This window comes from Ahaetulla prasina, chromosome 4 (genome assembly GCF_028640845.1).
Source record: "Ahaetulla prasina isolate Xishuangbanna chromosome 4, ASM2864084v1, whole genome shotgun sequence".
NCBI lineage: Eukaryota > Metazoa > Chordata > Lepidosauria > Squamata > Colubridae > Ahaetulla > Ahaetulla prasina.
The window spans coordinates 86,838,724-86,865,060 of record NC_080542.1 but is presented as its reverse complement, the minus strand read 5'-3'; the positions used below and the strand labels follow the sequence as shown (position 1 = coordinate 86,865,060).

Here is a 26,337-nt window from a genome sequence, read left to right as displayed (position 1 = left end):
TGTGGCTCTGGCACCCCCGGGCCTGGCCTCCTGGAGCCAGATGACTCGGAGAGTGAGGCGGAAGAGCTGGCAAGGCCTCCTTCCCCCCCTGGACCCTCTCCTCCCTGGCACTGTACCAGATTCCAGCTACAGGCCAGGAGGAGGAGGAGCTGACAAGGCCTCTTTCCCCCGACCCCTCCTCCTCCCTGGCAACGCCCCAAGAACCAGCTGTTGAGGATCAATCTTGGCTAGATGCGAAACAGCGAAACCAAGATAAGCATGCACAGCAGAGGAAAGGGTGGGGCAGGCCCAGGGAGTGCTGAGTCATGGAGCCATACCCCACAGAGGATAAAAGCAGGGAGAGTGCTCCGTAGGCCCTTGTGTCGGACAAAGTTATGAACTATTGGCTCTTTGTTTAGGACTGAAGGCTGGGATTACTTGTGAGTACTTTAGATCATCCTGCAGACTCCTGGTTGCCCTGGCAACGGTCTGTCGGCACGCTGTTACTTGATAAGGACTTGGCTGGCACATGAAGGAACGTTGCCAGAACTCTTGTTCCCAGAAGAAACCCGGCCAAGTGTAAATAAATTGCTGGCAGACAGCCTCGCCTGGCGTATTGTTTTGGGAAGGAAGGGAGGGGACAGAACATTCTCTTATCCCATTCTTCTTTTGCCCTCAATCTTTCCCAGCATTAGGTTCTTCTCCAGTGAGTCCTTCCTTCTCATTAGGTGGCCAGAGTATTTGAGTTTCATCTTCAGGATCTAACCTCTAAAGAGCAGTCAGAGTTCATCTCTTCTAGGTTTGACTGGTTTGATCACCTTGCAGTCCAAGGGACTTGCGGGAGTCTTCTCCAGCATCATAGTTCAAATGCCTCAATTCTTTGGCACTCAGCCTTTCTTATGGTCCAACTTTCACAGCCATACATTGCAACTGGGAAAACCATAGCCTTGACTATACACACTTTTGTTGGCAGGGTAATATCTCTGCTTTTTAATATGCTGTCTAGATTTGCCATAGCTTTCCTCCCCAGGAGCAACTATTTATTAATTTCTTGGCTGCAGTCCCCATCTGCAGTGATCTTGGAGCCCAGGAAAATAAAATCTGTCACTACCATCATTTCTTCCCCATCTATTTGCCAGGAATTGAGAGGGCCGGATGCCGCGATCTTAGTTTTCTTAATGTTGAGTTTCAAGCCAACTTTTGCACTCTCCTTCTTCACCTGCATTAAGTGCATCTTTAGTTCCTCTTCACTTTCTGACATTAAAGTGGTATCTGTATATCCGAGGTTGTTGATATTTCTCCCGGCAATCTTAATTCCAACTGGCTGGTACTTCCATCTCTTTGAGAACTTGCCACAATTTGTTGTGATCCACACAATCAAAGGCGTTAGCATAGTCAATGAAGCAGAAGTAGATGTTTTTCTGGAACTCCCTAGCTTTCTCCATGATCCAGCATACGTTGGCAATTTGATCTTTAGTTCCTCTGCCTCTTCGAAATCCTGCCTGTACTTCTGGTAGTTCTCGGTCCACATATATATATTTTTATTTTTTATTTGCATTTATATCCCGCCCTTCTCCGAAGACTCAGGGCGGCTTATACTATGTTAAACAATAGTCTTCATCCATTTGTATATTATATACAAAGTCAACTTACTGCCCCCAACAATCTGGGTCCTCATTTTACCTGCCTTATAAAGGATGGAAGGCTGAGTCAACCTTGGGCCTGGTGGGACTTGAACCTGCAGTAATTGCAAGCAGCTGTGTTAATAACAGACTGTCTTAGCAGTCTGAGCCACCAGAGACCACCAGAGGCTCCATATTGCTGGAGCCTCACTTGTAGGATTTTAAACATAACTTTACTAGCATGTGAAATCAAGTACAATGGTGCGATAGTTTGAGCATTTTTTGGCATTGTCTTTCTTTGGAATTGGAATATAAACTGACCTTTTCCAATCCTGTGGCCACTGTTGAGTTTTCCAAATTTGCTGACAAATTGAATGTAGCACTTTTACTGCATCGTCTTTTAAGATTTTGAATAGCTCAGCTGGAATATTGTTATTTCTATTAGCTTTGTTGTTGCTCAGATTTTCTAAGGCCCATTTGACTTTACATTTTAAGACAGTGATGGCGAACTTTTTTGGCACCGAGTGGTCCAGGGGGCATGCATGTACCAGTTATGGTACTTACAGCGTGCTCTGGCCAGCAAGTCTTCTGGTCAATGCCGCTCATGCACACATGCCAATCAGCTGGCTGGCGTGTATGCTTACGCTTGAAAATGGAAGACCAGCTTTTTTGGTTTCCAGCACTGCCTCACGCACAAAAGCCAGCTGATTGTCAGGCACACATATGCATACATGCCAAAAACCCAGAATGGGTGACGCCGCACGTGCCAGATGACATGGCTTTGTGTGGCACTTCGGGCATGCGTGCCATAGGTTTGCCATCACAGTTCTAGGATGACTGGCTCAAGGTCAGTGACTACCCCATCATGGTTATCAGAGACATTAAGCTCGTTCTTGTATAGTTCTTCTGTGTAATTTTACCACCTCTTTTTAATCTCATTTGCTTCTGTTAGGTCTCTTCCATTGTGGTTCTTTATCATGCGCTTCTTTGCATGAAACGTTCCCTTCATATCTCCAATTTTCTTGAAGAGATTTCTGGTCCTCTCTATTCTGTTGTTTTCTTCTATTTCTTTGCACTGTTCATTTAAGAAGGTATTCTTATCTCTTATAGCTATTCTCTGGAATTCTGCATTCAGTTGGGTGTATCTTTCTCCTTTGTCTTTCACTTCCTTTCTTTCCTCAGCTACCGTGTTTCCCCAAACATAAGCCCTCCCTCGAAAATATTTAACTGCATGTGTAGCTGGTGCCTGCTATTTCCTCTGGTTAGAGTTAGGGAGATAGAGCTGGAAATCAGGTAAGACGGCAAGAGGAGCCCTGTCTTGCTCCACAAGCCCCAAAATAATAAGACCTTCCCGAAAATAAGGCTAAGCGCTTATTTCAGGATTCAAAAAAAAATAAGACGGGGTCTTATTTTCAGGGAAAATTTGCAAAGCTTCCTCAGACAGCCATTTTGCTTTTTTGCATTTTTCTTTGGGATGGTTTTAGTTGCTACCTCTTGTACAATATTGCAAACCTCCGTCCATAGTTCTTCAGGCACTCTGTCTATCAGATCTAATTCCTTAAATCTATTTGTCACCTCTACTGTATATTCATCAGGGATATGATTTAGTTCATTCTTGAGTGGCCTAGTGCTTTCCCTTACTTTCTTCAATTTAAGCCTAAATTTTGCCATGATCAGCTCCTGGTCTTGTTTTTACTGACTGTATAGAGCAGTGATGGCTAACCTTTTTGCCATCGTGTGCCGGGGGGGCTGTGGGGTCACACGTGTGCATGCCCACACCCATAATTCTATGCGCCCCACCCCCGCGCATGGGCACGCAACTCTTTCCCCCGCACGCGATGTCTCTGTAGGCCCGTTTTTCTCTCTTATCTGTCTCTAGAGGATCTCTATGAATCTGGGAAGATGGAAAATGGCCTTCCCCATTTCTCTGGAGACCTCCCGGAGGCCAGAAACAGCCCGTTTACCAACTTCCGGTTGGACAGGAAGTGATGTTTTTTGTGGTCCCCAGCCTCCAGAGAATCCTAGAGAAGCTCTGGAGGCTGGGAACAGCAAAAAACATCACTTCCTGTCCAACGGGAAGTTGGTAAATGGGCCGTTTCTGGCCTCTGGAGGGCCTGGGGAGGGATGGAAAAGGCAGTTTTCCACACACACACCCAGACTCCTAGAGAGGGTCTGGAGCCAGGTAAGAGAGAAAAACAGCCTTCCCCACCATAACCCAGGCCCTCTGGAGGCAGGAAACAGCCTGTTTCCCTATTTCTGGTGGGCCCAGAAGGCCCGAAAATCAGCTGGTTGTTGCACACAGGTGCACCGGAGGTGAGCTTATGTGCCTGCTGATATGGCTACATGTGCCACAGGTTTGCCATCACAGGTATAGAGCTTCTGCATCTTTGGTTGCAGAGCACATAGTCAAGGACATCATTTTTTTGGTGTTAATTCTATAAGGTGCTGTAGGGCTTCATAGAACCGGTCAATTTCATCCTCTTCAGCACCAGTGGTTGGGGCATAGACTTGGACTACTGTGACATTGAATAGTTTGCCTTGGATTCAAACTGAGATCATTCTGTCATTTTGGGGATTGTATCCCAGTATTGCTTTTCCTACTTTTTTATTGACTATGAAGGCTACTCCATTTCTTCTGAGGGATTCTTGCCCACAGTAGTATACCTGATGTTCATCTGAATTAAATCCACCCATTCCTGTCCATTTTAGTTCACTGATTCGTAAGATGTCGATGTTTAGTCTTGTCATCTCTCGTTTGACCATGTCCAGCTTGCCTTGATTCATGGATTTTACATTCCAGGTTCCTATGCAGAATAGATCTTTACAGCATCGGACTTTTCTTTCACCACCAGATATATCCACAACTGAGCGTCCTTTCAGCTTTGGTCCAGTCGCTTCACTCTTTCTGGCGCTACTAGTATTAGCCCTCTGCTCTTCCCCAGTAGCATATTGGACACCTTCTGACCTGAGGGGCCCCAACTCCACCCCAAATAAAGGGATTAAAGGGTTTTAAAACAATTTTCTCAGACTTTTAAATATTTAATCTGATTCCTTAATGTGGGTAATTTTATATGTGTACTTTTAATTTTATTATAATTTATAATACTTTATTACAGTCATTTATAATGTAATCAGAAGCTTATTTCATCAATACTGTTCTTTGTGTTGAAAAATTTCCATGTGGTTGAGTGCTTTAATTACTAAAGCTAAATATATATGGCTGAAATGTTTAAATAATAAAATGTATTGCAGGAAATGGTTTTGTGCAAATGTATCTATATGTAATCTATATTAAAAAGACACTGTTCACTTTAAACAGAAAATGAAACATTTACTTGAAGTTACACTTTCTCAAATAGTTGTTAATTATTGTTCAATAACTTTAATAATTTTTTTAAAAAAATAAAAAAATACAAATTTAAAGAAAAAGTAAAAGAAAAGTGATAAATACACAGAAAAATGAAAGACAAAAAAAGAGAGACATTTTAAAATTCTTTCTAGGGTTACATCCTGGCTCCCTTTTTTCGTATTTTACCTTTTCTTATTGTCAAACCTATAAGTCATAAATTCATTTTTTTCTGTAAAAAATCCATAAAGTTTTTCCAGTCACTAACAAATGTATTTATTATATTTTTCCTAATCAAAACAGTCAATTTTGCTATCTTTGCAAATTCTGTCATCTTCATCAGTCATTCGTCCATTGTAGGTATTTAAGTGTTTCTACCTTTCTGCACATGAGCAATTTGCTGCATGTATAACAAGTCCTTCCCTAAGTTTTGTAGTTATCTGTCTATTAGTAACAAAAAGAGAAATTCTGGTTTCAGAGTTAATCTTTAACTTTCTTTTTATAACCCAATTAATTTTCTAGCCTTTTCAACAATTCTACCAGATTTGATAAAAAGATGATATTTTTCACATTTCCAACATAGATTTGAAATACCGTATATACTCGAGTATAAGCCGAGTTTTTCAGCACATTTTTTGTGCTGAAAAACGTCCCCTCGGCTTATACTCGGGTCTATACGGCTTATACTCAAGTTTTGTTTTTTTAAGCCTCGCTTATACTCGAGTATATACGGCTTATACTCGAGTTTTTGTTTTTTCACATTTTACGGGCTTGAAGCCCTGCGGTAGCAGGGAGAGGGGGGGCGGGGGGACCCGCCAGCCTTCTCAGCTGAGGGAGGGAGGGTTTCCCCAACCGGTAGGTGCCTCATTTCCCACCCTCGGCTTATACTCGAGTCCCCAGTTTTTGGGGTAAAATTGGGGACCTCGGCTTATACTCGGATCGGCTTATATTCGAGTATATACGGTACATTTATACTTTCTGGAAAGTTTTTATTGTGTCTGTCCAAAGGTACATTATTTTATAAAAATGCACTTTTAAGTTATAGTGTACATTTCAATCTTTTCAGCTATTGATCCATCTGTATATTGTCACTAATTCTTAGCCCTTGTTATTATACTCTTTTTCAAATTATCTGAAATATTTTTCAAATAATTTGTCTAGTGGCAAGCATATTATAAAACAGATCATTGAAAAGACTTTTAAATGCAAAGAAAGTTGGCATGTGTTAGTATCATTAAAATAAAGACCTTTAATTCTTTAAACTAGAAACCTCCCTTTAACTTTGTGATTTTTATGATATCAATCCAGGGAGGCAATCTTAACAACATCTGTCATAAAACTCAGTGCAAAAAATGGTCAGAGTCATTTTAGGACACCTACGCAATTCATAAAAAACAGTAACACAAAGCCTTAATATTACAGTTGTGCAAATTATTGAAATACATACTTTATAAAGAATGCTATTGCAAATGAAGTCTTCTCTTCAAAACATTAAAACAATCGTGTCCTTCAGAAGGCTAGCACAGTTCCTGCTTCTAATTGTATGCATTGTGTACACAAAAGCAACTTCTACTGCAATTGCTAGTGAAACAGCTAGGTACACACGAGATTTGTCACAAATTCATCTTTGAAGAATTAAGGCATCTACATTCCTCATTAGGTTACACAGCTTTTTAGAAAGGAAGATATGTGAGCCTAATGAAGAATGCAGATACCTTAATTCTTCAAAGATGAATTTGTAGCAAATCTTTTTTGAGCATTTTACATGGATATAATGAATATACTTGATAATGTATAAATAAATGGTAATATTTATTTTAATTTATAATAATACTCCAGAGCTTTACTGATTGTCATTTAATCAATTAAACAAACAATGGTAAATATAGCATTTTAAAAATGTGTGACATTGATCTATGTAGAGAAGATATGGAAAATCTTAAATTTGTGATTCAAAAGAAAATAGTTAGGCTGATTTAATATTCCACAAGTGAGTGTGGTAACTTATTTCCAATATTAAATAGATTCCTTACAATCTGTATTTTCAAAAGCAGTTTTCTTTCATGTCCTGCTTTCTATTCTAATATCATTCTATATCATAATATCTTTCTTAAGCTCATCTGAGAATCTGGCCAGACGTGTTTGTAAATAAATATGATTTAATTGTATAAAGTTGGATAAAGTATTATTTGAGACTGAAACTTTATTTCATTTGTAGAGAATATAAATGTTTGTGGTTGAAATTTTATGTATTTACAAAATTATAGACTTTATGTTCATAAGTCAAAGTGGAGCAAGTTACTTGTCCTTGAGGCAGTCAGTTCTGATTTTTTGGGTTTAATTGCCTCCTAATTGTCAGGGTGAGCCTAAGAACAATGTAAAACAGTCCAGCAAAAATTCAGTTCTTTCAGTGTGATATACACCAGATCTACAGAATCTTACCAGATGAGACCTATGTTGCAAGTCTAACCTTACTCTGGGAAATTATAGGAAGTATCTATCCTAAGTCTTTTCCTTTTCTCACAGTGAGCTCTAGATTGCTCTATCTCTTGCTTCATTCGCCTTGAAATGGGCTCCCTCCTTCCTGGAAAAATGCTGCATTACATTTTGCATCTAGTTTTAAATAATGAAACCTTCATAGATACATATCTACCTAAACCATCTCTATATGAAATGAGCCATCTAACTTTCCCCAAATCTTTTGATGATCCTCAGATCCTTGAAGTGAATGGGCCCACAGATGTTACTTTTCAGTTGCATCCATCATAGTTCAGAATGGCGTCTTTCTCAAAATGAAGTTAGCATCTTCATTATTGGCATTCTGTAACCTGAAGCATTCCACAGGACATTAGAGAAATGTCATCCTTGTTTTAATTTGCAGTTACTTCAATTTTGCACTTGGTACCTTTAAAAAATTGTTCGGCTTTTATTATTTCGCATATTTTATGTTTGTAGTGATTTAAATTATAGGTATTGGTATAAATTATGGTATAAAACCAAAAGTAAATAAGAAAATATGCAGAAAATTACATGAGATTACAGCACTTCAGTTTATATATTCCTTTTACTATCTCTACATTTTATAACATGAAGTGCTATAATCTCATATAATATGAAATTTAACTAAATTTAGAAAACAAGTCATAACTGAGGTTTATAAACCCAAGCCACGATTGGTAACATAAAAAGGAAATCAGAAAATATGATTTGGCCAATTATTTTTAAAAATAATATAAACATCCCTTTTATAAGCACAAGTTCTACTTAAAATTTCAAATTAGTGTTTAACATTTATTAAATATTAAATTACTAAAGCAGAAATTATTGAAGCTAATGTTTTTTAATACTAAGGTTTTTTGTTACAGATTATAGCACAAAATGAACATAATTAGGGAAAATAAAGATTTGGCCTGCTTTTATACAACAAAGCATTCATGGAGAGGAAGGTAAGTAATATACCTATGAGCTGAAATTTATATTTTGAATTGTCAGCAGGTGTTGGGAAATATGCAACCTGGCAGGGAGGTGGGTTCAAATGTAGAGCTAGCCTGGACAACTGCAAAAAGGCTAAGGCCACCCCCCCCCAGCAGTTTCTTGAAACCTTATCTAATTGTTTCCAGACTGGGCAGATTCTTATATTATAGGCAAAACATAGTAAAGTAGTCAGCTTGAACTTTACACATATGGTTCTGGTTGTTCATGCCTGACAGCACATTAATGCATAAGAGCAAAGGATCACTGGCTTGTAGGAACTTTGAAATTTGTAATTAATCCTAAATACATATACATTACACCCATACAGTGAAATCTAAGTTGGCCTGTAGGCATGGTTTGCTGGCTATTAACAGTTGTTGAAAAAGTTAGGACAAGTAAAAAAATACCTTTGTAGTAGTAAAATATCCTGAAATGAGTATGGGGCTGGAACATGCCACATTTCTGCATACCCCTATTTTATTAGCAAATTCTTGTATAATTTTTTTTCTGACACCTTCTTACAGTTTTTGTCAGTTGAGTTGAACAAAGATTCAGAAACATAGGCACTTCATTTCAAGTGCATTCTTGTTCCCCTTCTTCTTCCTTCCTCTGCCCCTCCCTTTCCCTCTCCGCCTTGTCATCGTCGTCTTCCACCTCCTTACAGAATAGCAAATATCCACATGAACTAAAAAAACTTAGAATGTCTAATTATTAAGGCAAATATAAAGGAATTGCATTATATATATTGTATTTGCAGTCCATATCTGCTTCAATACACAACCTAAATTAAAATAAAAATATGTTTTAAATCTGTGTCTGAAAATGTTTACATATAATAATTATTATTGTTGAATTGTATGTATATTTTATTGCTAGTTTGTTTTTCAGTTTGAATGTTCCAATAACTGCCAAAAGTTTAATTAAATCCATTTTTTTCCTTCAATGACTCATCTCTTGATGTTCTGTTCCATTTTTTCCACATCATTACTGACTGTTTTCATGAGACATTCTTTTTCATATATATTGTATAAGAATTTTCCTATGTAATTGTGTTTTGTATATTGACATTAATTTTCTTTCCCCATTTTTTCGTATTGGTGGCATTTCTTATTTCAGATGATTATTACAACTGTTTTTATTCTTTCTATTCATTTTTTGTATGCCTCTTGAAAAAAATTATCAGTGTATAATAGCCTGATTAACATTTCATATTAAGCCATGTTTGTTTTATCCCTAATTGTTGGATAAAATGCCCTGGTTTGGAAATAACATTATGCTATGGGCAGATTCGCACATTATCTTAAATGAAAAAAAAACCATATATATACTATTACAGTATATACTTATTGTACAATAAATGTGATAAGTTTCATATTGTATAATTTCTATATCATATATTCTTGCTCATTAGATTTTGAATCCACCTTTATTTCTTTATAAGAAACTCAAGACAGTAAACATACATAATTCTCTTTCCTCCTCCTAGTTCTGTGAGGTGAGCTGAGATAGAATGAATGCATGGCGCAAAGTCACCCAGCTGACTTTCATGCCTAAGGCAGGACTAGAACTCACAGACTTGGATTCTAGGCCAGCATTTAACAGCTACACCAAACTGATTCTCATATATTATGGTTATTATAAGATTTATGAATCATAGCAGCATACTTTAATAAATATAGAACATAAAAATGTAACTTGTACATCTTTATATAGTCTAGCAGTAAAAGTAATTAATAAAGGTAACATTATGTGTATTTTTATGTAAATCTATATTTTTGTTTCTCATGCTAATATAGGTATAAACGAGTCTTTTCAGTTGGAACTCATGCCATCACAACATATAATCCTAATACGTTAGAAGTTACAAATCAGGTAATGAGAAATAATATATTCCCTAAAGTTAGTATTTGTCTTCTGTGAAAGTGATTCTCTCAGAGAATGAAAAGAATATTGTCTCAGTTGCATGAATTAATAAAGATAAAATGAATTCATGCTGCTTGATATACATATTTAGAATAATTAACTTTTTAAAAAATTTCCAGTTAGAAAAATAGTAGCATATATTTTATGACAATTTAGCTCATTTTTTTCTAAGCAGGAATACTGAATTATGAAGTGGGATAACTATTACTTAAAATGGATAAAAGATTGAGTTGGTTTTATGATATTAGATCAGTGGTAGTCAACCTGGTCCCTACCGGCCACTAGTGGGCGTTCCAGCTTTCATGATGGGCGGTAGGGGTTTTGTCCAATACTGAAACACTTTCCTTTTTTTAAATTTAATTGATTTTTTTAAAAAAATTCATAACATTATTTAAAACATTTTCATTAGGTTTTCATAAAATTCCCCGTGACAATTTAAATTTCTGAAAATATTCTATTTGTATCGCCCGCACATAAGTTTAGTTCATGTTACGTAAGTGAATCTAAATGGCGCTATAGTGTGTCCGCAAACAAAAGAGCCTCGTCCCAGAATAGCTCGCGCATCTCCCCCCACACCACCCAGCTGTAACAGACAAGCAGAGCTGGTAGCCGGCGTCCCCCCCCCAACCACTCCACGATGCGCGAGAGGCATGAGCAGACAACAATACACGGCACATTACTGTGGAACTGGTGGGCGGTTAAATTTTTTTACTACTAACAGAGATACAAAAGTGGGCGGTAGGTATAAAAAGGTTGACTACCCCTGTATTAGATGATAATAGTTGCATTATTAAAGTGATACTTCATATTTATTAACTTTAATTTCTTAGTTTTCATCCTGCTTTGTGGGGTTTATTTGCAACTTTATAGATTATAAATTAGTATAATTTGTACTTTATTTTGTACATGGTGGCTTAATTTTTGCTTTGCAGAAGGTAGAGCTGTAAGATGCATAGTGGTACTTAAAAGTTTGTGAATCCTTTTGAATGTCCAACATTTTTGCACAAATATAGCCTAAGAATCATAAAACTATATAAAGGGCACAATCAAACAAATAAGAAAAAAATATTATTCTTATTTATTGAGGAAAATGGTCCAAACCTACATACCTCAGGTATTTAGCAAAAATATCTGAACCTTTGCTTTCAATAACTGGTGTGTGCCTACCTTGGGCAGCAGTAATCGAACTTCAGATTCTAAAATGTAATGACTGTTGAGCAGTCCTGTACATTGGTCTAGAACTGGATTTTTTTTGAGTGCCGGATCAGCATTATAGTTCTCTGCGGAGGGGGCGGGGAGAGGGGGGGGAGATGGGATTTTGGCCAAAATGGGACGCACATGGCCACGCACAGTCCCCTCTGCCCCATTTTCAGCCTGAATGGCATCCAGCATTTTATTGGCCAAAATGGCAGTGCGGCTGCTTGCCTTGTTTTTGTCCTCCATGACTGCCTGCAGCACTCTGGCAGCCAAAAACGGGCCACACGGAGGCCTGTTTTGACCGGCAGAGTTTGACACCCCTGCTCTGTACCATTTCCAAGAAATGACTGTCCAATTTCTTGTTAAAAACCTCAAGTGATGAAACACCCACAACTTATGACAGCAAGCTGTTTCACTGGTGAATTGTCCTCACAGTTAGGAAGTTTCTTATTAGTTCTAGGTTGCTTCTCTCCTTAATTATTTTCCAACCATTGTTTCTTGTCCTGCCATGGTAATATCACCACATATCACAGATGCGATAAGATTCTTACCCTGGAATGCTCTTCACCAAACATCATGCTTTCATTCAGGCCAAAAAGTTTTATTTTGGTCTCATCCAGTCACAGAACATTCTTCACATATCCTTCTGGCTTATACCTGCAGTCTTTCACAAACTGTCAACAAGCAGCAATATTCTTTTTTGGAGAAGAATGGCTTTATCCTTGCAACCCTGCAATGCCTACCGCTTTTTTTCAGTGTTTATCTGATGGTGGTCTAAATGATATTGAGCAATGCAAAAGAGGCTTTCAGTTCCTTATTTGTTGCTCTGGGGTTTTCTGAGACCTGGAATATTACATGCCATGTTCTTTGAATGATCTGGATTAATTTACCACTCTTGGAGAGGATAATAGTGTTGTTGAATTGCCTCCATTTATACGTAGTCTGCCTGACAGTGGACTTATGAAGTCCACACTCTTTGGAAAGAGGTTTATAATATTTTTTAGCCTGTTTTTCAGAGGAGAACAGAAATCTGCTTTGTTCAAGTCATAGCACTTTGATAATGAATCCCAGAATTCAATTCTTTAAATAAAGCAGAACTCCTACAGTTACATATGATCATCATCCTCTTGATTGAAACAAATGACTTTAATTTTATCTTCACATGAACTGATAATTATAGAGGTTCAAATACTTTTGCCACACTCAAATAAGTGGCTTTAGATCATTTTTTTCAATAAATAACGTTTGTGACTCATTATATTGGAAAACAGATCACATTTTGTATCATATTTATAGAAAAATAAGAGGATTCACAAACAATTAAGCACCACTGTAATTAAAATGTGTATGTTATACATATCAGATTTCCATATTAACTTGTGTAAAAGTTAAAATCTTTCATAATAATTAAACATTTGGGATAATGAGGGTACCATGATTGGGTACCAAATAAATATCCAGTATGAAATCCTTAAAGAGACTGATGTTAGGGGCCTAAATATGTAAAAATTAAACAATTGGAATGATTAGATTTAGAATTAAATGTTTTAATTATTTGAGAACTTGAATCATAGCTGTCTTATTAAATAGAACAGTCAATTATATTAACAAATAATAAATGCAATAGAAATTTATTTTCTTTGGGAAATATTAACTTGGAGCCTGAACTTTCATAATAGGGTGTCTGGAGTTTGCAGCACAATATGACACTCTTTGAAATACTTTACCATCCTTCTAATGGCCTGCAAATGCAATTCACATCAGCATTTCAGAAGGAACAATTGTCTCTGTGTTCACCTTATAATAAGTTACATTTTGAAGCTAGTAGCTTATAATGGCAATATATTAGACAGTGGGATAAGATTTGGTTTATATTTAGGAAATAGTTAATTAAAATTATGTTATCAAGCTAGGGAAATTTTTGAAATAGTACATATTGATATAAGAATTCTGCGGGGATAAAATGGAATATTCTCAGATTGTGATTTCTTGACTTAGTGGCCATATGGAGACATTTGTAGCATCAGCCCTGTTGGAAAAGGACAAGGAACAGAATTCAGCCTCACATTTCGTAAAGGAAGTGGGAAAAAATCTGAAACACTTAAGTTTTCTACAGAACACAGAGCAGAACTTCTTACTGAAGCATTGGTAGGATTTATTGATTTAAAGAACTAAATTCTTTGTTTCTTTGCACTGAATTTATGGTATAAATAAAATGACAATCTCTTGCACATGCTAAAAACATTATTTTTGGATTTATTTGGATTTTCCATACATTTCTCCAGTTGTTATAATAAAAAATGCATATTTTATTAATGAATGCAGCTTTGGATGCAGATCATGTCCTTCATATTTTATTTACAAAAAGCACAGGTTAATCCTCCTTTCTTTAAAAAATCAGACCAGTGGGGTAACTAAAGGCAGAGGGGGATGGGTTTGTTCTAGGAGTGGAGAATCGTTCCATCTGTACGGTAAGTGGGAGAGGCAGATATGGCGGAAGCGGGGGGCCATATCAAGTGCTGGGAGCACGTGCTCGCTGTCTCAAAATGATCACGTGCTCCAGCCCCCCAGTCTTCACCCGTTCCCCGGGTGGCCATGGTCCTCAGAGCCTTGGTCTCCGGTTGATGTTATGCAATGCCCGGTCCGTGGTCAATAAGGCCCCCCTGATTGGTGATCTTATTCAGGGGGAAGCCGCGGACCTTATGGGCATTACGGAGACCTGGTTGGGTCCGGAGGGGGGGGGTTCCCCTTGTGGAGTTATGCCCACCAGGTTTCCGAGCATTTCATCAGCCGAGAGCCCAAGGTAGGGGTGGGGGGATAGCGGTTGTCATTAGAGAAAGTCTAGAGCCGAGGGAGGCCACTGTACCTCAGATTGCCAGCTGTGAATCCCTCTTTGTGAAGTGGGGCCATCGCGATCAGATGGGCTTGTTGATCACGTACCTGGCTCCTTGCTGCGTAACCACAGCCCTACCCGAGTTGTTGGAGGTGCTCGCCGGGGTGGCGGTGGAGACCCCCAGACTGATAGTCATGGGGGACTTTAACCTGCCATCGACGGGCCTGTCATCGACAACGGCTCGGGAGTTCCAGGCTTCCATGACGGCCTTGGACCTGATTCAGGTAATTGATGGCCCCACGCACATAGGGGGTGGCACACTGGACCTGATTTATATCTCTGGTCAGTGGCGAAATGATCTGGTATTAGATAATTTAGAAACGGAGCCGGTGTCATGGTCAGATCATTTTCTCCTTCGCTTAGATTTTCGGACCGCTATCCACCACTGCAGGGAGAAGGAGCCAACGCGCTGGTTCCGTCCCAGGCGCCTGATGGACCCGGAGAGGTTCCTGATGGAGCTTGGGCCGTTTCCTGAGGACCTGGCCCACGGCACGGCTGGAGTGCTAGTTGCGGCCCGGGAACGGGCCGCGGCTGGAGCTTTGGACCGTGTCGTGCCCTTGCGGCCTCTGACCCGGCGTAGGTCTCGCCCGGCCCCTTGGTTCTCCGAGGGGCTGAGGGAGATGAAATGCCGGAGAAGACACCTAGAGAGTGTCTGGAGGGCCAGCCGGTCAGAAGCTGACCGAACACTAGTTAGATCCTATTCTAGGACCTACCTAGTGGCAATGAGGGAGGCGAGGCGTTCCTACGCTTCCACCCTCATTGCGTCGGCAGATAACCGCCCGGCCGCCCTGTTTCGGGTGGCCCGCTCCCTCCTGCATCAGGAGGTGCGGGATGACCCGTTGCAGGGCCGTGCTGAGGAGTTTAGTGGTTATCTATACGACAAAATCGTTCAGCTCCGGGACGGCTTGGACCGAAATTGGGATGATCCAGGTGGGAGGGCGGAGTCGCGTCTTGTGGAGGTTATGTGGGATGAGTTTGATCCTGTGACTCTCGAAGACGTGGACAGGTTTACTGGACCCGTGCCCTTCCTGGTTGGTACTGGCCTCCCGGGAAGTGACACGAGGCTGGCTCCAGGGGATTACTAACACTTCTTTGCTGGAGGGAGTTTTCCCTGCTGCCTTGAAGGAGGCAGTGGTGAGGCCCCTCCTCAAGAAGCCTTCCCTGGACCCAGCTATTTTAGATAATTATCGTCCGGTCTCCAACCTTCGCTTCACTGCGAAGGCTGTAGAGAGTGCTGTGGCATGCCAGCTACCCCAGTACCTGGATGAAGCCGTCTATCTAGACCCGTGCCAGTCCGGTTTCCGACCCGGATACAGCACGGAGACAGCTTTGGTCGCGTTGGTGGATGATCTCTGGAGGGCCAGAGACAGGGGTTATTCCTCTGCCCTGGTCCTATTAGACCTCTCAGCGGCTTTCGATACCATCGACCATGGTATCCTGCTGCGCCGGTTGGAGGGGTTGGGAGTGGGAGGCACCGTTTATCGGTGGTTCTCCTCCTATCTCTCCGACCAGTTGCAGACGGTGTTGACAGGGGGGCAGAGGTCGACCGCGAGACACCTCACTTGTGGGGTGCCGCAGGGGTCGATTCTCTCGCCCCTCCTGTTCAACATCTATATGAAGCCGTTGGGTGAGATCATCAGTGGCTTTGGGGTGAGATATCAACTGTACGCTGATGATACTCAGCTGTACTTTTCCACCCCGGGCCACCCCAACGAAGCTGTCGAAGTGTTGTCCCGGTGTTTGGAAGCCGTACGGGTCTGGATGGGGAGGAACAGGCTCAAGCTCAATCCCTCCAAGACGGAGTGGCTGTGGATGCCGGCACCCCGATACAGTCAGCTGCAGCCGCAGCTGACTGCTGAAGCGGTTATTGGCCCCAAAGAAGGGAGTGCGCAACTTGGGTGTTCTCCTGGATGCACGGCTGTCGTTTGAAGATCATTTGGCGGCCGTCTCCAGGAGAGCCTTTCACCAGGTTCGCCTGGTTCGCCAGTTGCGCCCCTTCCTTGATCGGGATGCCCTATGCACAGTCACTCACGCTCTTGTCACCTCCCGCCTGGATTATTGCAATGCTCTCTACATGGGGCTCCCCTTGAGATGCACTCGGAGGCTTCAGTTGGTCCAGAATGCAGCTGCGCGGGTGATAGAGGGAGTCACACGTAGCTCCCATGTGACACCTCTCCTGCGCAGACTGCACTGGCTTCCTGTTGCCTTTCGGGTGCATTTCAAGGTTCTGGTAACCACCTTTAAAGCGCTCCATGGCTTGGGACCTGGGTACTTACGGGACCGCCTTCTGTTACCTCATGCCTCCCACCGACCTGTACGCTCGTACAGAGAGGGCCTTCTCAGGGTGCCGTCCGCCAGACAATGTCGGCTGGCGGCCCCCAGAGGAAGATCCTTCTCTGTGGGGGCTCCCACTCTTTGGAATGAACTCCCCCCTGGTTTACGCCAAATACCTGACCTTCGGACTTTTCGCCGCGAACTGAAAACATATCTGTTTGTTCGTGTGGGGCTTTCTTAAATTGTAGTTTTAAATTCTAAATTTCTCTCTGGTTTTAATTGGGGTTTTTTAGATTCTTAATTATTTTAATTTCGGCCACACTGTATAATAAGCTTTTTAATTGTATTTTAACTGTATATTGTTTCTTTTTACTTTGGCTGTACACCGCCCTGAGTCCTTCGGGAGAAGGGCGGTTTATAAATCTAATAAAATAAATAAAAATAAATAAATAAATAAATAAAGCTGAGAGAAAATGTCTAATTCTAAAGTCATTAGAAAATTCTGAGGCTGAGAGATCCCTATCTTTCTTGTTCAATGGCTTGACCCCACATTAATAATACTGGCTTTCAATTATTTGAGAGTTCTCAAAAGTGAGTCGTTGAAATCAATAATATGTATGTTTATTTGATTTTGAATCAATATTATATATGAAACCAGTTATTCTGCTTTATAAAACATGATTTGAATTAATATTATACATGGACCCGTAAGGTCCCAGAAGGTTCCCCAAGCCAGTGAGGTGCCAAAAAGAGTATGACTAGAGACAAGGCTTGCAAAAAGAAGCAGATTTTATTTACAGCCAAAAACAAAATACTGGGTGGGACTATATCTAGGACGTACAGATGCAATTCATGTGAGGAATAGCCACGCATTGGGGAAGGTATGGCGTGCTTTATACCTTCAGAATACCCAATTCAGGGCCCTCTGGCCCATGCCTTCCTTGTAGCCCTGCGTTGGCTGTGCAGCAAGGAGCAGAAGCAAGGGGGAAGAGTGCTTAGCAACAGAGGGGCTGGGTGCTTAGCAACCTAGGAATTTGCCCGATGTAACCCTGCCAAATCATGACATACTCCGTTCCATGCATCGAGGTATACAAAAAAACAAGATAACAAAGAGGTGAGATTACTGGTAGAAACACAATTCCAATTCTTAGCAATTCCAATTCTTACAGAAACAAAACAGCAAGTTATTATTGTGTCCCAATAATTCCACCTATATTATTATTATTATTATTATTATTATTATTATTATTATTATTATTATTATTATTATTATTATTATTATTATTATTATTTCCCTACAAACAAAGCTCCAGCTTGTCTAGCAAGCCATGGCTAAAATGAACATTGGTTTATGTTATACAATATAAGGCACACATTTACCCACGTAATATAATTTCTTTGTACATCTTTTGTTTAATTACTTTTCTTTCCTTTCTGTCTCAGCGATTTAGAACTGATTTTGCCGAAGGAAAAATCACAGGAAGGGCAAGTATTTTTTTGTGTTTTGAATAAGAAAATAAATATTAGTTAATTACTTGCTTAGATTTCCTTTCCATGCTGAAGTTCTCACAGATAAATTAGATCACAATATAGGTATGCTAAGGATAAATTAGTGTTCTGGAAGTAGCAGAAGAAGAGGGGATTTCTTCTAAGCAACATTTTTCAAACATGGCATCTTTAAGTTGTATGGACTTCAACTCTCAGAATTATCCAGCAGTTAAAGGAACTGAAGTCCACACACTTAAATTTTATAAGTTTGAAACACTCAGATAGAAGAACATATGTCACTTGAAAACAATCTGTCTTGAAGGAAATATCTCAGGGAAAGATAAGCACAAATCTGATCTCAACTACTGACCACAAAAGAAGTAGCAGTAGAATTTTCATTTTCTCTTTCTTCATGTCAGCTATTACTCTGCCCTGATAGTTGCAATGTGATTGCATTATTCTCCAAAAAGTGGGGAAAAATCCAAATAGTGTTGTATCTGAGGAAGTAATTTAGCTTTAGTATGTTTTAGATTGCATTTTAAAACTTGTAATCAAAAGACGGGTTGTTATTATATTTTGAGTTTTCAGTGCATTGAAGCCAATTTATTTGAAGCATATTTTTGTAGGACTGTGTGAAACATTTTGTTATGCAACATTCCATTTTTCACTCAACATTCCATTTTTCACTTTTTCATGTTTTTTTCTTTGTGGAGAAAAAATTATATTCATAAATTTGTAATAAAGTATAATAATTAAGATTCAATTCTTTTCTCAAATGTACACTCATGTTTGCCATTATATATGTACACTCATGTTTGCTATTCAACTTAGAATAGAAATATCATTAACCTATATTTACATCTGTGTCATTTGTTACATATTTTTCGCTATACAAAGAACTTGTCTATAAGAAACAATATAAATACAATTTATAACATATGATACTTACATATGTAATATTTTACTGTTTGAATATAGTCTTGGGAACACTGTTGATCCTATTTTTCTGGTATACAGAAACCATTATATAGAATTAGATAATGAATTTTGTTGGCCTCATCCTGAAACAAATTTCCTGCTTTTGCTCTGAAGGAAAATATAGTCTATGAAGAAGCCCTACTGTGCTTGTTAGATTTGATCTAATGAAACCATCAGCAGTGAAACAGAATATGTTTATACTTTTTTCAGAATTGTTATACTACATTTTTAAAATACTTCTTTTTTATCATAGAGATACAACAGTTATAAGCACCACTGGAGTGATTCAAGAAAACCTGTAATTCTAGAAGTGACTCCGGGAGGCTTTGACCAAATTAATCCTACAACAAATACAATCCTGTGTTCTTATGACTATAGATATATTGAAGGATTTGTTGATCTGTCTGATTATCCAGGAGGGTTTTGTATAATTTATGGAGGATTTAGTAGACTAGTAAGTATTATAAAATACCTACTTTACCCATATTTGACATCTAATATACTTGTTTAATCTTAAAAAATGAGATCTTTTGGCATACATTATATCATAATTACCTAAATGAAGTTTTGAACTTAATTACTGTAATTGACTATTAATAAAATATTACTTTCATACAATACTTTTACAACTTTTATTTTTTGAACGAAAACAATATTTCCTTAGATAGACTATTTTAACTCAGTGTTGATAATGGAGCAATGAATATCGTTTAATATAGCATCACTTACACATTTTTAAATATTACAGACCACATTGTCTTTAAAACTATCAAGTCTTTCAGATTTAGCAATATTCTTAGAATATTCATATCAAGGAATTTATTGGAATTTGCAGCATTTATTTGCTTCTGAGCAAAGGGAAGACATTATTAAAAGTGCAATCGAACATGCTGGCAATTACATTGGCATCTCCTTGAGAACCCGAAAGGAGCCTTTAGAATTTGAACAATATTTGAGTCTTCGTTTTGGGAAATACAGCAGTGATGAATATATTACATCTTTAGCAGAATTTGTGGTCCAAAAGATATCTCCAAGGCATGCGGTAAGATTTATAATCTTCAGGATCTACAAGTACTCTTTTTTATATATGCTTGTTCATTGCTATCATTTATTCTTCCCTGTCCAACTTTGTAATAATTCAATCTTTGTAGAAGTCTATAACTTTGTGCCTTCTAACTGCAGACAAATTAAAACTCTAAAACTACAGACAAAATAAGACCATAGTGAAGCCTGCCAGTTATGGTAGCATGTTGTGACTGCAATGGCCAAGAATGGCCTCTCTTAATGATTCTCATCCCTTGTCTTCCTATTAAACAAACCTGTTGTTAAGTTGAGCACAGGGTGTCTCCACCTGTCCTGGACCTTCAAGGCCACCTCTATCTCTGAGATATCTGTACTCCACTTTCTTCCCCATTTGGTCCTTCAGGCTTTTCCCTCCCACCAGGTTCCTTCCCATGCTGGGTCTCCACAGGCTTTTGCCCACTCCCATTCGGTTCCTGCAAGCCTTTCTCCCCTCCTCCAAAATTCTTACAGTCCTTCAACCTGATACCCACTGCCCCAGGACCCAGATGCTTTTCACATCTTTTCAAGGACTTTGAGACCTTCCAGAGTATTGGAATGGGTTACTTCATTGCGTTACCACGTGGTGCAATTCTGAAAATGGCAGCAGTGTTTACAGCTACCAGAAATCAATTTGCCGATTAGTGGCTGCTTCCAGAATTGCACCACATGGCTAAGAAGCTTTGTGCCTAGTTTTCTCCACATTGAAGAATGTATAATAATTTTTACTGGTTTATATATTTTCTTGTACTTATTAAAACTTTGTTCTTTAAAATAAGGAATGAAAACATCATATTTATAAATACATAAAATAGGTATTACTAATGTCTCATTTAGTGTGCAACATTTAGTGTACACTCATTTAGTGTACAATAAATGGTGTCTCGTGAAGAAAAAGGTATATAAATGCTGGCATAAAGATATGATTTCACAGAAGTGAAATGTAGGAACTTTCAAAATGCTGAATTAGCACTGAGATGAAAAAACTTTTTAATCTAAGATAACAGACAAATGCATTGTTTGCTATTTTTTACTATTGTAATTGAACAACTGTTTTTAGAACAAGTTTTAAAGGCTTGATATGTACCAAAAGTGTTCAGTGTACCATTTACTTTACTTGATATACATTTGAACTAGACCCATTAGCATTACCAACTTCGTCTTGCTTTTTGGTTGATCAAAAGATCCAGATAAGCTCATTGTATAAATATTAACTGCATTTGAGTCAAAGTCTGTTTGCTATTTTCTAATAGTTTCTGGATACATGTGAAAAATCAATCCCTAAAGCAAGTTTGTATTACAGTTAAAATATGTCAAGAATGTTAAGGAACCTGCATTTCATTTGCATACATTTATGTAGTTTGTGGACCTCAATATATGTTAACATTAAATGTCTTAATACAGGTAGTACTTGGCTTATAAACACAGTTAGATCCAGACTTCCGTAGTTAAGTGATACAGTTGTTAAGTGAGTTGTGCCTGCCTAATTTTATGCCTTTTTTTATCAAGCTTTTTAAGCAAATCACCAGGATTATTAAGAAATCCAACTTCTCCCATTTATTTTGCTTGTCAACAGATCTATGAGAAGGTTGCAGATGATGATTACTATATGTGAACATCAAATGCTGCAATTGAGATGCTTGGCAACTGGCTTGTTATTTATGATTCATAAATAACATGCCAATTGCTAAGCATCTGAATTTTGATCATGTGATCATGTGGATGCTATAGTCATAAATAAAGGATCGGTTGTAAGCATTTTTTCCAATACCATAACTTAAATGGTTATAAGGAGAAGATTACCTGCATAAGGGGAGTTTAGTATATAATTTATTCCATTTAATCTGGTTTATAATTCCTATTTAATTGCATGGTTAATTAAGTAATTATGTCTTTTTTTCAAGGAACCAGTGAAACGGATATTAGCTCTTACAGAAACATGCCTGGTAGAACGTGACCCAGCTACATACAATATTGCAACACTAAAACCTTTAGGAGAGGTAAGAAATAATAGAAGTTTAATAGATCGCAGAAGCATAACCTGACAATCAGCTTCACTTCAAGATTCACTCATTTAGAAACTCTAATACACATAATTTGTGAGTTCATAAATTACATTAAAATTTAGAAAAGATTATGAAATATTGGCATTTGTAATGTGGTATTTAAATATGTATAGAATAATAGATTTAGTGTGACAAGTTCTATTTGATGAACTCTTTCTTTAAAGGTATTTGCGCTAGTATGCGATTCTGAAAATCCACAGCTTTTTACCATAGAATTTATCAAGGGACAAATCCGAAAATACTCTTCAACAGAGAGGTATTTTAAAATATTATTGAATTATCAATTACTTTGTTGGTATGTCAGTTTAGGTAGTATTCTTACATATACCATATATTACTTATTTTACTTTTCAAAATTAAATAGTTACTTATAATTTTTCAGATATATAGCTTATGTTTTTATATTGATAAGAAAAGACACTAGTTTTTAAATTCCCGTAGCAAATCCTGAAAAAATTAGAGACAATTAAAATTGTAATCTAGAAAATAAGTTTTACTACAGGTTAATAACAGAAAGTGTATCTAAAATAAAATAAATCTTCTAGTACTCAAAAAAAACGAATCAATCCTGTCCATTTTCAGAGCTAACTTACCTAAGGCATGTCTTTTCAAATAAATATAGACATTGAGGAAATAGAATATGGTCCATTATCTCTCCAACTGCTTTGCCTCAAGCAATATGTTTAATTGTTCATTTGTTTCCTGTTATGTCTTCAACTGCTTATCTATTCCTCACATGTCAATTTTGGAAAATGTGTTTCTTTATTCCATCTTCCTGACAGACATGAGACAGATGGGTGATGTGGTTTCAGATGTAGTCAAATTAATACTATATATTATGGGACATATTATGTTTGCAAATACTGCCTCATCATATTTTATACAATTCAGTAGAAAAGCATCATGCCTTTGCTGTTCATGACAATATTATCTAAAAATTAAACAATTTTCCTAGGGATTCACTGTTAGCCAGTTTGCTGGATGGAGTAAGAGCATCTGGTAATAGGGATGTTTGTGTGAAAATGACACCAACAGAAAAAGGGCAGCGATGGGGCCTTTTGAGTATGCCAGTAGATGAGGAAGTTGAAAGCCTTCATCTAAGATTTTTGGCAGCACCTCCAAGTAAGTGTTCTTTTTGGGATTTATATTGCTTTATAAATTGGTTTGTAGTCTTCCTATAGGTCCAGAAAGCAAACTAACTTTTTAAATGTTTGGTTCCTACTTGTTCTATTGCAGATGGCAATTTTGCAGATGCTGTCTTTAGATTTAATTCTAACATTTCATACAGTGGAGTTCTGCATGCAGTGACACAAGATGTAAGTTGAAAATAAACACACCAATCCCTGTTTTCATATTCTTTTTGTTGCTGGTGAAACTTTTTCTTTCTTTCTTTCTTTCTTTCTTTCTTTCTTTCTTTCTTTCTTTCTTTCTTTCTTTCTTTCTTTCTTTCATTCTTTCATTCATTCATTCATTCATTCATTCATTCATTCTTTCTTCAGGGTCTCTTTTCCGAAAACAAAGAAAAGCTAATAAATAATGCTATAACTGCATTACTCTCCCAAGAAGGTGACATTACAGCATCTATTGCAGAACTTGAAAGCCAGTTCCAAGCTGTTAGAAGATTAGTTGCCTCCAAAGCTGGATTTCTTGCTTTCACACAACTTCCAAAGTAAGTATTTGAATATCAATATATATTGTGTCTTCCACAATACTTTGTGATACTTTTTACTTCTGTTCTGTCACTGATCTCAGTGACATGTATTTTCAACGTTACATCTATAGCTTACACTGGAGTAAAAGTAGAGAGAGTTGTTCCTTTAATCCCAAATACAAAAGTTTGTCAAAAAGCAGCAGTCAATAGGGTTAAATTATAACATTTATCCCATTGTAGTTCCATGCCTCCATATAATGATGATCTTATTATAATTTTATCAATTTAATATATTATCTCATGTATAGTCCACATATCTTTTATATATATATATATAATTTTTGTTTTCTGAGGTTTTCACGGGTGTTTGTATATAGGTCTTTGGTTGTTCGGGTTTTCTCCCGTGTAAGATTGGAAGTGTCTTGGCGACGTTTCGACGAAGTCTCATTCGTCATCTTCAGGCTTCAGCTTCGTGCTTCTGGGAGCAATGTGTGATCGCAGCTATTTCTTCCTTTTAATCCTTTATAATCTTTTAATCTTCCTTTTAATCTTCCTTTTAATTCCTTTATAATCTTCCTTTAAAAGGAAGAAATAGCTGCGATCACACATTGCTCCCAGAAGCACGAAGCTGAAGCCTGAAGATGACGAATGAGACTTCGTCGAAACGTCGCCAAGACACTTCCAATCTTACACGGGAGAAAACCCGAACAACCAAAGACCTATATATAATTTTATTTATATATTTTTTAAACATGTATAAGTGTTTAGTGAACAGTGTATTGTCTGGGTTGATGTAATTTATACACCATACTAATAATAATAATACTGTTTAGGTATACATAATATTTTAACTTGTATGTTACTATTTTATTCAGATCAATTAAGTTAGAGTAGACCAAGGCTTCCATTGTCAACACCCATCTTGGAATTTTTGGATAGAAGTTCCTTTTAATTTTTGTCCAGGTTTCTAATAGTACTTCCCTGTCTTGATTCCTCTGGAAATATTTATGGGCTTTATCTTTTCCATCCCACATAAAGGCGTGCCAACCTTTCTGCAAGTCGTGGCCCTCTATTGTTAAAATTCTTCCATTCTTCAAATGTATCCATTCTCTTAGCCATTACAATATTGCAGCCTGGTGATATAGTTCCCAATCTGGAAGGCTAAACCCACCCTTACTTCTGGCATCTTGTAACATTTTAAATTTGATTTGGGTTTTTTTCTGTAGCCATATAAATTTACTAATAATTTTTTTCAATTTGCCAAAAAATATTTCCCCCAATTTTATAGGTACTGTTTGAAACAAATATAAAACTTTAGGTAAGATGTTCCTCTTTATTTATTTTATTTTATTTATTTATAATTACATTTGTATACCGTCCTTCTCCCGAAGGACTCAGGGCGGTTCACAGTTAAAAATACAATAAATACAAATTAAAAACAGAATAAAATTTATATAAATAATGGCCAAAGTACTAAAACTAACAATAATAAAAACTAAAACCCCATTTAAAATTTCTTATTCAGGCTAGCTCAGCTCGATGGAATAAAAAAGTCTTCAGCTCACGGCGGAAGGTCCGAAGGTCGGGGAGTTGGCGAAGCCCTGGAGGCAGCTCATTCCAGAGGCCAGGAGCCCCCACAAAGAAGGCTCTCCCCCTGGGGGTCGCCAGTCATTAACCGACGGCACCCCAAGGAGGCCCTCCCTGTGGGAGCACACAGGTCGTTGGGAGGCTGTTTGTGGCAGTAGGCGGTCCCGTAAATAGCCCGGTCCTAAGCCATGGAGTGCTTTAAAGGTGGTAACCAACACCTTGAATTGACCCGAAAGACCACCGGGAGCCAGTGCAGTCCGCGCAGGAGAGGTGTTATATGGGAGCCATGAGGTGCTCCCTCTATCACCCGCGTGGCCGCATTCTGGACCAGTTGGAGCTTTCAGGTGCTTTATCATGGCGATTCTCCCAATCAATTAAATTTGTAGTTTTGCCCAATTTTCTAAGTCTTTTTGAATTTGTTGCAATAATTTAGAGTAATTGTCTTCCTTTATTGAAGATATTTTTGCTGTAACCAAATGCCCAGGTACTTTACCTTTTTGACAATTTGAATTCCTAGTTTCTCCTCTAATTTCCTATCCTGTCTTTTCGTAAGGTTCTTTGTAAATATCTTTGTTTTGTTTTTATTTATTTTCAGGCCTGCTACAGTTCCAAATTTCTCTATTTCTTGTAAGAGCTTATCTCCTGTTTCCAAGGAATCCTCTAATATAAATGCCATGTCGTCTGTGAAGGCCTGTGTTTTATATTCTTCCTTTTTGATTTTTAACCCTTTAATTTCCTTTTTTTTTATTCAAAAAGTTTTACAGAAAATTTTCCCCCCCTTTCCCCCCCTCCCCTCCCCC

The 26,337-nt window shown here is 38.2% G+C and overlaps 1 protein-coding gene across 11 annotated transcripts in view; it reads left to right on the top strand.

The window, feature by feature from the left end:
• The window catches only part of DNAJC13 (DnaJ heat shock protein family (Hsp40) member C13), a 151,945-nt gene that overhangs the window by 4,226 nt on the left and 121,382 nt on the right, over positions 1-26,337 (top strand). For 10 of the 11 annotated variants that reach the window (XM_058183947.1, XM_058183944.1, XM_058183943.1 and 7 more), the window contains exons 2-12: positions 8,313-8,393; positions 10,218-10,293; positions 13,540-13,689; positions 18,152-18,193; positions 19,428-19,628; positions 20,010-20,216; positions 22,138-22,233; positions 22,464-22,555; positions 23,255-23,421; positions 23,536-23,615; positions 23,799-23,968. In XM_058183947.1, coding sequence (XP_058039930.1) covers positions 8,326-8,393; positions 10,218-10,293; positions 13,540-13,689; positions 18,152-18,193; positions 19,428-19,628; positions 20,010-20,216; positions 22,138-22,233; positions 22,464-22,555; positions 23,255-23,421; positions 23,536-23,615; positions 23,799-23,968 — 1,349 coding nt within the window. In that variant the 5' untranslated portion in view covers positions 8,313-8,325. Of the gene's footprint in view, positions 1-8,312; positions 8,394-10,217; positions 10,294-13,539; positions 13,690-18,151; positions 18,194-19,427; positions 19,629-20,009; positions 20,217-22,137; positions 22,234-22,463; positions 22,556-23,254; positions 23,422-23,535; positions 23,616-23,798; positions 23,969-26,337 lie in introns of those variants that run through there. The other variant, XM_058183950.1, reaches the window with a different exon arrangement.